The sequence below is a fragment of the Tursiops truncatus genome, chromosome 5, assembly GCF_011762595.2.
Source record: "Tursiops truncatus isolate mTurTru1 chromosome 5, mTurTru1.mat.Y, whole genome shotgun sequence".
Lineage (NCBI taxonomy): Eukaryota > Metazoa > Chordata > Mammalia > Artiodactyla > Delphinidae > Tursiops > Tursiops truncatus.
Window position 1 is genome coordinate 33,451,892 of NC_047038.1, and position 13,292 is coordinate 33,465,183.

At 38.2% G+C, this 13,292-nt stretch overlaps 1 protein-coding gene across 7 annotated transcripts in view; it reads right to left on the reverse strand.

Moving 5' to 3' along the window:
• The window catches only part of NPNT (nephronectin), a 74,555-nt gene that overhangs the window by 53,345 nt on the left and 7,918 nt on the right, over positions 1–13,292 (reverse strand). For 5 of the 7 annotated variants that reach the window (XM_073805013.1, XM_033856801.2, XM_073805015.1 and 2 more), the window contains exon 3: positions 4,422–4,472. The exons of the other annotated variants lie outside the window; for them this stretch is intronic. In XM_073805013.1, coding sequence (XP_073661114.1) covers positions 4,422–4,472 — 51 coding nt within the window. The remainder of the gene's footprint in view (positions 1–4,421; positions 4,473–13,292) is intronic. 7 annotated transcript variants of the gene reach the window in all.

Sequence of the window (13,292 nt, forward strand, 5' to 3'; positions counted from 1 at the left end):
CCACTGGGATTGGGTCCACATTGCAAAAAATAGTCCTTTTTAAAATAAGGCAATCATCAGCCTGAAGACTCTCGTACTCAGGGAATCAGCATTCTATCCATAACGGCGAACAGTAATGGATTATAAGCAGTAGATGACACAATCAGATTACACTTTATGTGTTTTCAAGCATGTAAATAGATTTCTTTTAAGAAGCTTCATCAAGAGTTAAGATCTCTAGGGCTTCCCTGGTGGCACAATGGTTGAGAGTCCGCCTGCCGATGCAGGGGACACGGGTTCGTGCCCCGGTCCGGGAGGATCCCACATGCCGCGGAGCGGCTGGGCCCGTGAGCCATGGCCGCTGAGCCTACGCGTCCGGAGCCTGTGCTCCGCAACGGGAGAGGCCGCAACAGTGAGAGACCCGCGTACCGCAAAAAAAAAAAAAAAAAAAAAAAAAAAAGAGTTAAGATATCTAATATGTAATAAGGTCATAAGATAGGCAGACAAATTAAATATATTTATTTTCTCAGTAAACAGTCTTTCCTAAAACTACAATCTGCTTATTAAGATTACATCATGTTCACACTTTTTAGGCCTTTTGTACAGAAGTGCCTGGTCCTTATACCTTCAAAGTACTGACTGAGCTAGACTAGGCACTGCAGAAGCTAAAGATGTATAAGAAACAGTCCCCAGCTTCATGGAACTAACAGCCTAGCAGAACAAATGGTATAAATCCACAAGTAACCACAACGTAGGGCAGGATGAGATAGGCCCCATGCCAGTGTTAATAACTAAATGTAGAGAAAGAAGAGACTTCCTGCCGCTAAAATCAGGAAGAAAGAAAGGGGGAGGTGGCATCTGAGCCAGGCCTGGAGGCAGGGCTGATTCTCAGTATGTTCAGCTAAGAAAGAATATAAATTTCAAACATAAGTACAGTCATTCATTCCTAACAATGATTTACTTTTAGTTGAAAATTTGCTTTTAGGAGTGATAGTGATGGGAAACAGAAAAATCCAACCAAAAAAGAAGATAGAATGTTTGTAGAGTATGATGTTTTTCAGCCTTTGATATAAACAAATATTGAATTACTCATTTCTTTCGGCTGGAGGCCAAAATGGTAAACTGGAAGGAAAGTTTTTCAAGAATTGAAAACTCTCAGAGAACATTTCAGCCAACAGGCAATATAGTATTTTACCTCTCCCACATTCTTCTGATACTGTGTAACGTTGATCCTCTATGGAGGTAGTTGTGAGGATCATTAATGTTGACTGAAGGTGACGGAGGGGAAGGAAGGTTTGGGTAGGACAGGGGTGGAGAGATCATCAAATCACAGCCTGTGCCCTTCTCACATCGCGCCCCTGAGCTCCAGGCCCTGGAATCCAACCACGTATCACATCTCTCCACTTCAAAGTCTCATAAGCACTTCACACATATCACATCCAACACTGAAGTCTTCATCTGCACTTTCTCCCATGTTCTCTAGCTCACCAAATCACACACCAGAAACGCAGGCATCATCCTGGAGTCCATCTTCCTTACAACCATCCTCACCACCACCAGCCACCATTTTCCTGAATGTGAATCAATGGGAACCAGTTACTGAACTAAGTGTTTCGCATTTTCTCATTTGATCCTCATAAAAACCCCGTAAGGTAGGGCTCTTATCTATATTTTACCAAAAAAGAAGCTATTGCTCAGGAAGGTTAGGTAAGTTTCTCAAAAACACAGGTCTGGTAGCAGCCAAGTCTGTCTACGAAGCCTGCACTCCCCAGCACTGTCCTAAAGCATGCTTCCCCATCCTTTCTTTTTCTATCTTTCAATCCCTAGTCTTCCCTCTGGTCCCACCAATACCGCTTAAAACTCAATTTCTCACCAGGTTTACTGTAACAGCCTCTAGTCCCGAGCCTCAAAAGGCTATCTCTTAATTGCCAATCAGCAAAATGTTCAGAAATTGGCCCCAGAACCCCAAATGCCTACAGATCCTGGGCATCTGCCTGAAGCAGTGAGCCCTACGATAAAAAGGAGTACATGCTTCTCCAAATGGGGCAACGCTAAGCAACTCCAGCCCACCAATTCCGTGCAGCAACGCAGAGCTACTGATTTATCAACAAAGCCTGATACCCACTTTCCCTCAGAAACACTGGCGACTATTTCGAAAAATCTTAACACTCTCTGTGAGCAAAATCAAATTCACCTGTATGCTAGATCTGACCCACTGGCACCAGCTTATAACTTATGAAACATAAATCTGATTACGTAATTCCCCTGCTTAAAATCTGTACAATGTCCCTCTGCAACTTTGGGATAAACCCTACTCTATGTAAGATGACATCAAAGGCCTTCCATGAGTCAGCCCATTCCTACCTCTCCCACAGCATCTCTCATCAGATATCCTTCAAAAACATACCCCAATGACAAATGAAGGTTCTTACATTTCCTGGAATGTGCCTCTCACTCTGGCTTCTGAGGTTTCAGTGCATTTTTCTGTCTGGCCAGGGTGCCCTTTACTTGACTTACTTATCCCTCGGGATTTAGCCAGGCCGCCAGTCCATCTCTCTTGGGTGGGGATACTGCCCACTGAGACGTGCTCTCACAATATCCTATCTCAAAACACACCTCTCATCCAATATTGTCTTCATCTGTGGGCCTTCAACATTGACAGGGAATGACATAAATGCCTGTAGCTTCATCTTACTAATGTATCTGCAGTGGCTGGCACAGGATCCGACAGGTAATCGCCCTCAGTATGTAGCTATTGAATGAATGAATCAACTGAACACTACTGAGTCTGTGAAATCTTCCTTGATCCTCGCCAGCAGGAAGTAATTCTTCCTCTAAACAGCCTCAACTCTTTATCCTTAACTCTTGCCTACTTTAGAATCCTGGAACGAATAAGAGACAACCATCTTACCAAATCAGCTCCTCCCAAGCAAGAGTCCATGTTTTACTAATCTCTGTATCTCTGCCAGCCCCTAACTTAGCTCCTTGCCTCTAGTAAACTCTCAAATGTGTGTCAAATAAATGACTAAGTAACTCTACATGTAATTACACAATTCAATTCTCGATCCTTCCAGTTCCTTTTCCTTGGGTTTGGTAACCAAAGCCTACTTCACTCTGACATTTGCAAATGGATGTTATTAAAGAAGTGGAAAAGGAATGGTTCAAAAGCACAGATGGTCATCCAATGACAGTTTTTATTTTAGAAATGAATAATCTGAGAAATCTTCTACTACTTCCAATGGGTTTTTTCCAAACGATGGGCATGGTAAACAAAATGTATTTTAAAATATGCTATACCATGGATGCCACCATGGACCCTAGTAAAAATAAAACACTGTTTCAAAGTTCATTTGTATTCTTTATATTGACCATACAATAATAATAGCAAACATTTATCAAGAACCGTTCTGCAATAGGCATTCTCCTTATGGCCAGCAACAATCTTGCCAAGTAGGTTTAAAGACTAGGAAATTGTGGCTCAGAAGATTTAAGTAAAATATCTAGTATGTCATAGTTGGTGAGTCACAGGAACAGGTCCTGAATCCACATCTGTTGGTGACAAAGCCCACATTATACTCTTTGTCATGACCTCCTTAACCTCTGCAATAGCTCTGCTAGTTAATACTATAGCTGATAGTAAATATAAGATACATATGCTTTGGTTTTTTAAGTGTCCCTGAACAGAGAAATTTCTTAACTTTTATTTCTAGAACTATCAATTTTGTTCCCAAGTGATTTTATTAAAATCTCCCCTTAAAAACATTTTCTCTGACATGTCATAGTATCTTCCATCTATCAGTTTAAAGTACATTGTCTTCTTGGCCCCAACTCCATCAAATAGAATTTCGCATATTTCACCAAAAATTTCCACAGAAGTATCAAAAGGGTGATTTGTTAGGTAACACTGTTCACTTCCAAAAATATTTAAAACAAGAAACACTTTACGCACCAAAACAATAGCATGAATACTACGAGGTGCTATTATAACATCTTACATATCTTATACAATAAAAATATTTCTTACCTGATTCTTTCCATGGAGAATTAATGAATATGAGATACAATTCCCTCAGGTTAATGACAGGATGGTGTTAGTAATTTCATTTGGTGGAATTTTTATGTTTATTTTTTGCTTCTTTAAGTATTAAAAACATAAACTGTCCTTTAGGTTAGAATGGAGGTCAATTTATTAGATTCATAAAACAGGAGAAAGGAATTATAAACTGAAAGGGAAAAGTTTAATGTAATAACTGAAATAAAATTATGAACAGAAGAAACACATCTCTAAGGAATATAGTTCCCCACCACCACCAAAAGCAACTCAAAAACACAACTAGTGTTAAGTTTTATTAATAACTTTGTAAAGTTATTATTTAGAAGTACTGTATGTCTTTCAAGACATAGATTAGCCAAAATTATTTCAAAAAATATGTTCATCTAACCTTTGAGCTGGCACCTTATCCTGGCTATTCTCTGCCTTAAGACGTAGAAAGCTGCAAAACAAATGTCCAAAAAAAGAAATTCCAGATCTTTTCTCTGTAAGGAGGCTGGACTTGGGTATTTATCAACTTGTTACATTCCCGGAGACTTACACATATGCAACTTTCAGTGCTTTTCTGAAACAAACAAAAAAATCTAGGACATTTTCAAAATAGTAATATTTTAGTCACCATTTTGTCATTAAAAAACATTTTGTAACAAAAATATTAACCAATAATTGAAGTTGTGCTATTCTTTCATAGTTCAAATTCTAAATTAAAGTATTTCAGACCTTTTGTGACACGGTACCTTCCAATCCAATTTTTCATTTTCAGAATATTAATTTTTGGTTCCAAGAGACAGTATCCTTTTATTTAAATGAGTGTTGGACAAAATATCTGAAAAAAATTAAAACTTTTGATAAATTAGTAACCAAGTCTGGTAGTTTTTAAATTGATATATCTTTACTTACCTGTTTCTTACATACTGTGTGTTCCCTTTTCTCTCCAACTTTGCGGAGGAAATATTAAGGTTTTTTTTTTCTTTCCTTCCACAGCATTTTCTTCTTGCATGGCTGCTTTGGTTGTCAATAGCAACAAGAATTAGTGTGAAAGCTCAGCCATTTCACTTGCAGATACGTAAATTACCCATTTTAATGAAAGTAAATGGAAGAAACTTGAAACACTACTAGTAATGGTCAGCATTCGACCAACCTAGAGATCCTAGAGGTAAGGGAAGAGATGATTGTATGACTTCTCTTTTGGATTAATGTCTTTCCTCTTTAAAGCATGAAATATGCTTTAAAGAGGAAAGACTTTTAACTTTCCATTTGTGTATTTATTTGTGTAATTTAAAATTAGGTGAATGGAGCCTTCTTTTAGGTAATATTAGAAGAAAATAATTCTAAGTCCAATTTGATTCAATTAAAGTAATAATCTAACTATCGATCCAGAATGATTGCTCTGTACTTTTAAAGGTACACATTACATTTGCCTGTTAGAGGTTTTTTTGTATGTTGGTTAGGTTTATAACTTTAAAAGAACTCACCATATCTTGATGTTGATACATTTCTTAAAAAAAAGTAATGAAATATATCAGGCACAATCTAAGCAAAAAGCTGAAAATAAATCAAAGTATAAATTGCAAATTAATTCTGGATCACATATTAAAGAAAACTGTTTATGACTAGGATTATGTATGAGAAGGGAAAAATATAAAAGGATACCGTTTCTTTAATACTCTTTAAATGCCAATTTTGAAAAATCTAATTTATCAAGAAAAAATATCAAATGATTTTAAACAGAGGTAAAACAAGCTAATAAAGAATAGCAAACGTCATTGTTTTCTAAGTAGTTATGTTAGTACCAAGCATCCAACAGTTCTGTATAGTTTATTTTTGTTCATAATATCTTAAGTTGGGTCACATTTCTCTTACTTAACTTAAATCGGCCTTGACACACATAGATTTAGCAAGTTTTATGTTATCAGTATGTATAGCCATTAAGTAAGACTTCTTAGCATGAAATTTTAGCCAATGCCCCATATTCTAAAATTTGCATTTTAAAACTATACAAAACTGCATTTTAAATCAAAGCAATTTTAAACACGGAGAAGATTATTTCCAGAAAGTTTCTGGAATCTATTCTCTATTGACACGTAAGGAAATTTTCATAGGCAACCATCACCACGTTTTTTTGTGAAAGCTGCCAAAAATAAATGCCCTACATGTATTGTTTTGTGGTATAAACCCCACTAAAAAGCACTAAAATAGGATTCATTAGTAGCACATAATATAGAAAAATCTGTCCCATTTTTTCCTGATAACCTGCTTCCCGACAGCCACTGTAAAGAGCCACAGTGGTTAACACATGCAATCTCACCAGCAAAGCCACTTGGTGAGAATTCACAACTGTAGAACTCTCTCCTGCAACTTGTCCCAGACCACTGCTTCAGTTCACCTGAGGGCTCTCAGTGACACTACGCTCTACTGAGGGGTCTCAGTGATTATCAGGCATGGTTAAGGATCATAAGCACCCTAATGATTTTATAAAATTGTGACTAATATAAACCAAAGAAACTGAACTATTCGGGGATGACTTTGCTTGCCTGCTAAACACAGGTTACAGATTTGGAGTCCATCCTGGGCTTTGGACAGAGTTAGGGAAAATGAGGGATAAGAAACCCAAAGGAACTGAGCCTCCTTATTAGCCAAAGGCATCCCTATCTTCTGGCATATCGTCAGACAGTCTCTTAAGCATGATACAGGCACCTCTTTCCAGGTGATAAATGCCAGGTACATAGATGAAAGGGAATGGTCCTCCCTGACACTGTACTTCTACCTTCTAACCCTAATCTCTAGCTAGGAAAAAAGTAACTCTAAGATGTTCTCCATACCCCAACCCTAAATTTCACAAATTTCTCATTGTCAAAAAAGTTAATATTAGCCTGGCAAACTCTATTCATAGACAGCTCTCCAACTCTGCATGTTTGTAACACCAACATTCAGGACAACAGATCCCACGCCCACGAAGAGCATTTTGAGTAAGAATTTGGATGACCCCAACTTTCAGTCTACTGCTTTATACGCATTAAAGCTATAGCATTCATCAGACCTCAACACAAGATTAGAGAACAGAAAATTTAACAAATCTACAAATCATTTCTTCATAATTTTATATTTTCTCCCCCAATTTACCTGTTTCAAAAAAACACAATTCTGCCTTAATTAGGAAATAAACTATACAGGGGAATATCCTAATTTTTGGCCATACATAGACACCAAGATGCAATGAACCTTTTAATTCATCAGTAAAAACTCAATTGAGTTTTGATTTAAAAACTCAATCCAAGGGACAAAAGAAATTGAAACCACCATTATCTATATGAAACACCATGAAATATTTACATAATCATATGAGCTTGGGACAACTTACCAGTAGAAACTATTGCCACAGTAAGTTACATAATATAAAATCAACTCTAAACATCCATGTACATTTAAAAAAAAACACACACTTAAGCATGAACTGCGATTTGTGTTTTTCTATTATTTGCTATTTGTTGGCATGAAAGCCCTTGGCAGACAGTTACCAAGTACCTACAAAATCAACATTAAAATAAAATAGGAGGTAACAAAGGCTTTAGAAAAATATTTTGGGTGGCAGGAAGCTTATGTTCGGAAAATCTATCCAAGGAGTTAGTCTCTGTGCTAAAAACACACACCTTTGACCATTTAGGGATCTTTCATAGAAACTGAGTTTGAAAACTGATCTATAAAAACAAGGCTAGAGATTTTTGAAAAACAACACTGTTTTTGGCAAAGTAAGCATAAATCCAGAAATGTCTAATAGTTTCTTCTTTTGTGTACATTAGCACAAATTTAAACTGTGATGACATAGTTCCTAAAAGTTCAGAATAAGTCAGTAATATTTACAAAAGACAACCTTAACCTTGTGATCTGATGATGTTATAATAGGAAAACAATGTCAGTTTTGGAGAATTTATAGCATTAATCTACAGGACCATTAAAGAGATACTAACTAAATGTTCAGTTTTAAAATTTATTTGATTCTAGACTATCCTCATGCAAATCACCTACAGCAGATTCTTAGTCTCAGGTTAGCTTTCCCCAGCATCTAACACCTACCAAGGCTGTCTCCAGCCTTTGGTTAATATACGGCAGAAAATGAGGGCTTCTAATTAAGTATAATTTGGAGAAAAACTGTTTCTTCTACAAAATCAACTACTATATTGTAAAGCTACGAAACCAATTTGATTATTTATATCTCTTTTTCCTTCTATCAGACGTAAGAATAACAAGTTGACTTAACAGTGTTTCATCAGGCTAAGTTAAAACTAAAATTCTTGAGACTATCTATGAAAGAATACGTAATAACACATGGATATCTACACTATTTTACCATACATAATAATACATTATCACATCTAGGCTGTAACGTACTCTTTTATGCTGGCTTTATTAGGAATTTTATTAGTATTTATATTATGACCATAATTATCTCAACTAGGCACTAGTAGTAATTACGTGATGAAACTGGAAAATGAAGCTTTAGTGCATTAAAATGCACTAAATATAATTTAAAATGCACAAATATAAATTCCTTTATATTTGATATGACTTAACTGAACTCTATACCTTGTAACACACTGATGATTTTTAAGTAACTAGATATACATTTTGAAACCAATTTTCTCTGGTAGATTCCCAGGGATGCACTGTCAATCACATTAGGCCTATACTACAGTATTTTTCTATGGTCAGCGATTGATATTACTTTGAAATGTTTTCAAGCGAAATTATCTTGGCTACATTCTATTATATTTGAGAACTGATCATTTATTTATTCTCACAAAGAAATGTAAGATCTTGGCCCTGGCGATGTAAACTCCTTGGCTCCCCTCCAGGTTGATACAGGGTGACAATTCTTGGACAGGTTAGATCCTTGGTTGGTGCTGATCTCTGGGGAAAGGCATTCAAAGTCCCTTTCTCTGTTTCTCCCAAGGAGATGGGGCACTTACTGGATTGGGGGCCTCTCCAGACACATCATGTTGAGCCTTTCTCTTTCTTTTTTTTTTTCTTTTTTTGAGAGAGAGATTCTCCTAGGGCATATGTATCCCAGAGTTTCAGGTTCCATTGCCAATGGTGCTTCAGGAGTGCATGAGGATTAACCTTTCCTCATACTCCAGTGAAAACAAGTTAAGTTTGTGTCTGGACGGTGACATGAGACTCTGCTTTGAGTCTATTCAGGCCCCAGTGGCTTATTTAAAGCAGCCCTCCATGAGATCCAGATGAACTAGAATAAAAACTAAGGGTCTGGGCTTCTCTGGTGGCGCAGTGGTTGAGAGTCCGCCTGCCGATGCAGGGGACACGGGTTCGTGCCCCGGTCCAGGAAGATCCCACACACCATGGAGTGGCTGGGCCCGTGAGCCATGGCCACTGAGCCTGCGCATCTGGAGCCTGTGCTCCTCAACGGGAGAGGCCACAACAGTGAGAGGCCTGTGTACCGCAAAAAAAAAAAAAAAAAAAAAAAAACTAAGGGTCATTTGGGCTCCTTTGCACACCTATAACAATCAGGAGCTTTGGGGAAATGAGCACTGGTCAAAGATTTTGTTGTTCCTGGGCTCACTGGCCCTTACTCCAAGTAACAGCATAAGTAGGATAAATGATGCCTGGAAGCCATGTTTGTGCCTCACCTCTTACCCCAAGTTATAATTTGCATGAAAATGAGTAAGTACATACAAAATGGTAATGACTTTTTATACTGATATTCAATGAATACAAAAATAATAACTCATACAAAATTGATACAAAAAATTCTCCCACTGCTTTCTTTGCAGAGCCTCCTAATACTGGATCCTAGGAGACACCTATCTGTATTCCATTCCCAATGCCTCTGAGTACCAATTCCATCAACTGCTGACCGATTTTTAAAATACATGGGCTGAAAAAAAAAGAAAAGAAAAAATATATGGGCTAGCTTTTAATTAATATTACAGCAAACTTGACATTGTCAGAGATCCTAACTTGACACTGTCTTTTGTCTAACCTGGAACTGTCCACCCAAAGCCCTGTACTGTACAGTTCACCCATCACTGCTAGATATTCTGGGCTGAATCAAGCTGAGTCATCAGAAAGCTGAGTATGTATAACGTTTCTGAAGCTGCTTGTAAAATAGTTTTCTATGAACTGCAGTTCTAGAGTAAGGGTCTCTTCTTAGGTTGGAGGGCTTTACAAAACCACCACTTGCTTCATGATAAAAACGTTGCTGTAGCCCCTTCCACTCCATCATTCAACCCCACTCTCTGAAGACCACATGAAAGTCTTTTTTCAGTACTATATGTGGGAAAAGCCATAATTTCCCCAAATAACTGGCTTGATTTTTCCCCAACAAACACCATGAATTATATAAGCAATGAAACTTCCCTTTTTCCTTTGGCTAGCAGCACCTAAGAGCTAAATTATGAAACATTAATTTAAATCCTATGGCTTACATATCTGCACTTATTAACTCGCCTCCCGACAGCTTATCTTTTATTCTATCCTTTTTTCTTCCTCTAGCCATTGTTAATTCTATCTTCCTATTTTACTGCATTCATTCCTGGAAGCCACTTCACATCCTTTCCCACACAAGGTAGGGCATAAAAACTAAGAAATAAGTCCATTCTATTCGTCTTTTAAGGTATCTTCTAAGGAATCAAAAATAGAAAATGACTGAATGGAAGGTTTCCACTCTGTATTATCCGTGATTTAATCACCTTTAAGTTCGCTTATATTTCATATAAGAAAATTTATAAAAATAAAATAAGAGCTCTTCAACAACTGTACTTACATAGAAATAGGATGACTATCTCTCCCATATCTGTTATGTATATAACAGTGATGATGAATGTGTAAAGATATTCACTACAGCATATTTTGTAAAAACAAAATATTGAAAACCACCTAAATGTACATAAATAGGGGATTTTTTAATTAATTAATTTAAAATTAATTATGGTACATCCCTATTTAAAAGAGATATGATACACCCATATTTAAAAGAATGAGTCAGGGGCTTCCCTGGTGGCGCAGTGGTTGGGAGTCCGCCTGCTGATGCAGGTGACGCGGGTTCGTGTCCCGGTCCGGGAGGATCCCACATGCGGCAGAGCGGCTGGGCCCGTGAGCCATGGCCGCTGAGCCTGCGCGTCCGGAGCCTGTGCTCCACAACGGGAGAGGCCACAACAGTGAAAGGCCTGCATACCGCAAAAAAAAAAAAGGCTGATGGGAAAAATTTTTAAACCTGCACAAAATCGGTGGGAAAGGGGCAAAAGTATCTGTTATGGTGGTGGGGGAGGGGAGGAGTGATGAGGATTAGACCATTATAACCCTTCCCTCGTTCCCTTTCATCTCCCCCGTGATGAAGGCGCAGCCCCTGTGATGAATATCTTCCATTACTCACTGAAGGAAACTGCAGGGAATCACTCAGCATCTCTGGATTTGCTTTAAAAGCAAGCAATTGATTCAACTGACTGAAAATGCGGAGAGATGCAAGAGGGAAGAGATATGGGAACATAGGTATATGTATAACTGATTCACTTTGTTATAAAGCAGAAACTAACACACCGTTGTAAAGCAATTATACTCCAATAAAGATTAAAAAAAAAGAAAATGCATATAACATGAATTCTACGGATGAAAACCACCATTACCATTGCTACAGAAGGGGGTGGGGGAAGCACACCTACATTTTCCAAAGCTTATCAAAAAGTTTCCCAGTAGCAAAGTGCTGTTTCTGGGCTGGAAGCGGCTCCTCAGGACCAGGTGTACGCGCACGTGCGCTTTCAGGTAGCATCTCCTTGTGGCAGGTATGTGAGGGCAGATGCAGCAGCTGAAGCCCACTGAAGGGCTTCCCTTGATTTGACCTGAACTCCCAGGCTGAGAAGTGCTAAAATTTTCTAGTCTGTAAAGGTTAAGACCTTCCCAGATTAATTTATGAGGGGATCTAAGGAAATTAGTAGCTCTCAACAGTATGATATAAAGATCAGTACTAATGCGGGGAAAGAATGAAGCAACAAGGTAATTTCTGTGAACCTTAACTTTCAAGATGACACATACTCCAAAACTACCTATGGAAAAAGGTCAAACTTCTTCAACACTGATTCTAGTTTGGAATCTGCATTCCAAGACCACTTGAAGTCACCCAAAGTACATGCTGTTCTTAACCTTTTCATGGAAAGTGGTGGTTGGATAATCTTAATCAAAAAACGGACTTGCTAAGGATTTGGAGATTCAGGTTTAGGGCTGAAAGTAGTTATAAGATTGTCCACTGCTTTGCATTTATTCCTACCTCAAAAAATAAAACGAGATTTTGCATTCTCACCCCAAAATTAGAGGAGGAAGCTGATAAACATTAAGACAGTGAAGTGTGCTCAGCTCCATTAAGCTGGCCTGGGACCTGCTGGCAATCTTCAACACGGGTCTGAGCAGCACAACCTGCCTTGAGATTCCCAGTTACTCCTGGAGCGTGTACAGTTGTATGGATATAAAAACCTGCTTCATCTATAAAATGTTGATTCATGGCCAGTGGAGGTTGCCATGGTTGTTCACTACTAATGGAAAGGCACTCACTAGGAACAGTAGGGGAACACTATGTGTGGCCTTCAAAGTCACTTCCAGGGACTTCCTTGGTGGCACAGTGGTTAAGAATCCGCCTGCCAATGCAGGGGACACGGGTTTGAGCCCTGGTCTGGGAAGATCCCACATGCCACGGAGCAACTAAGCCCGTGTGCCCCAACTACTGAGCCTGTGCTCTAGAGCCTGCAAGCCACAACTACTGAGCCCGAGTGCCACAACTACTGAAGCCTGTGTGCCTAGAGCCCGTACTCTGCAACAAAGAGAAACCCTCACAATGAGAAGCCCGCACACTGCAATGAAGAGTATCCCTCACCCCCTGCAACTAGAGAAAGCCTGTGCACAGCAACGAAGAACCAATGCAGCCAAAAATAAATAAAATAAATTTAAAAATTTTTTAAAAAGTCACTTCCAATATTTCTTGTTTACTCTTAACTATTTTAAAGAAAGTACTCAAAATCCAAAAAATCAAAGAAGGGTGTAATCTATATACTTTTGTGACTAGGGACAGGAAATCAATGACCGACATAGGGAGCAAAAATTAAAAAATCACGTTCCTTTTAAGAGGCTGATTTCTGAACCCAGATATGAATAAGGAATGAAATATGAAGTGAACACTTAAATGTTTCACTTACCAAATCAAAATTCTCTGCTTAAACTAATACCCATTTCATTTGAAATACAGAAATAAATAATTCAATGC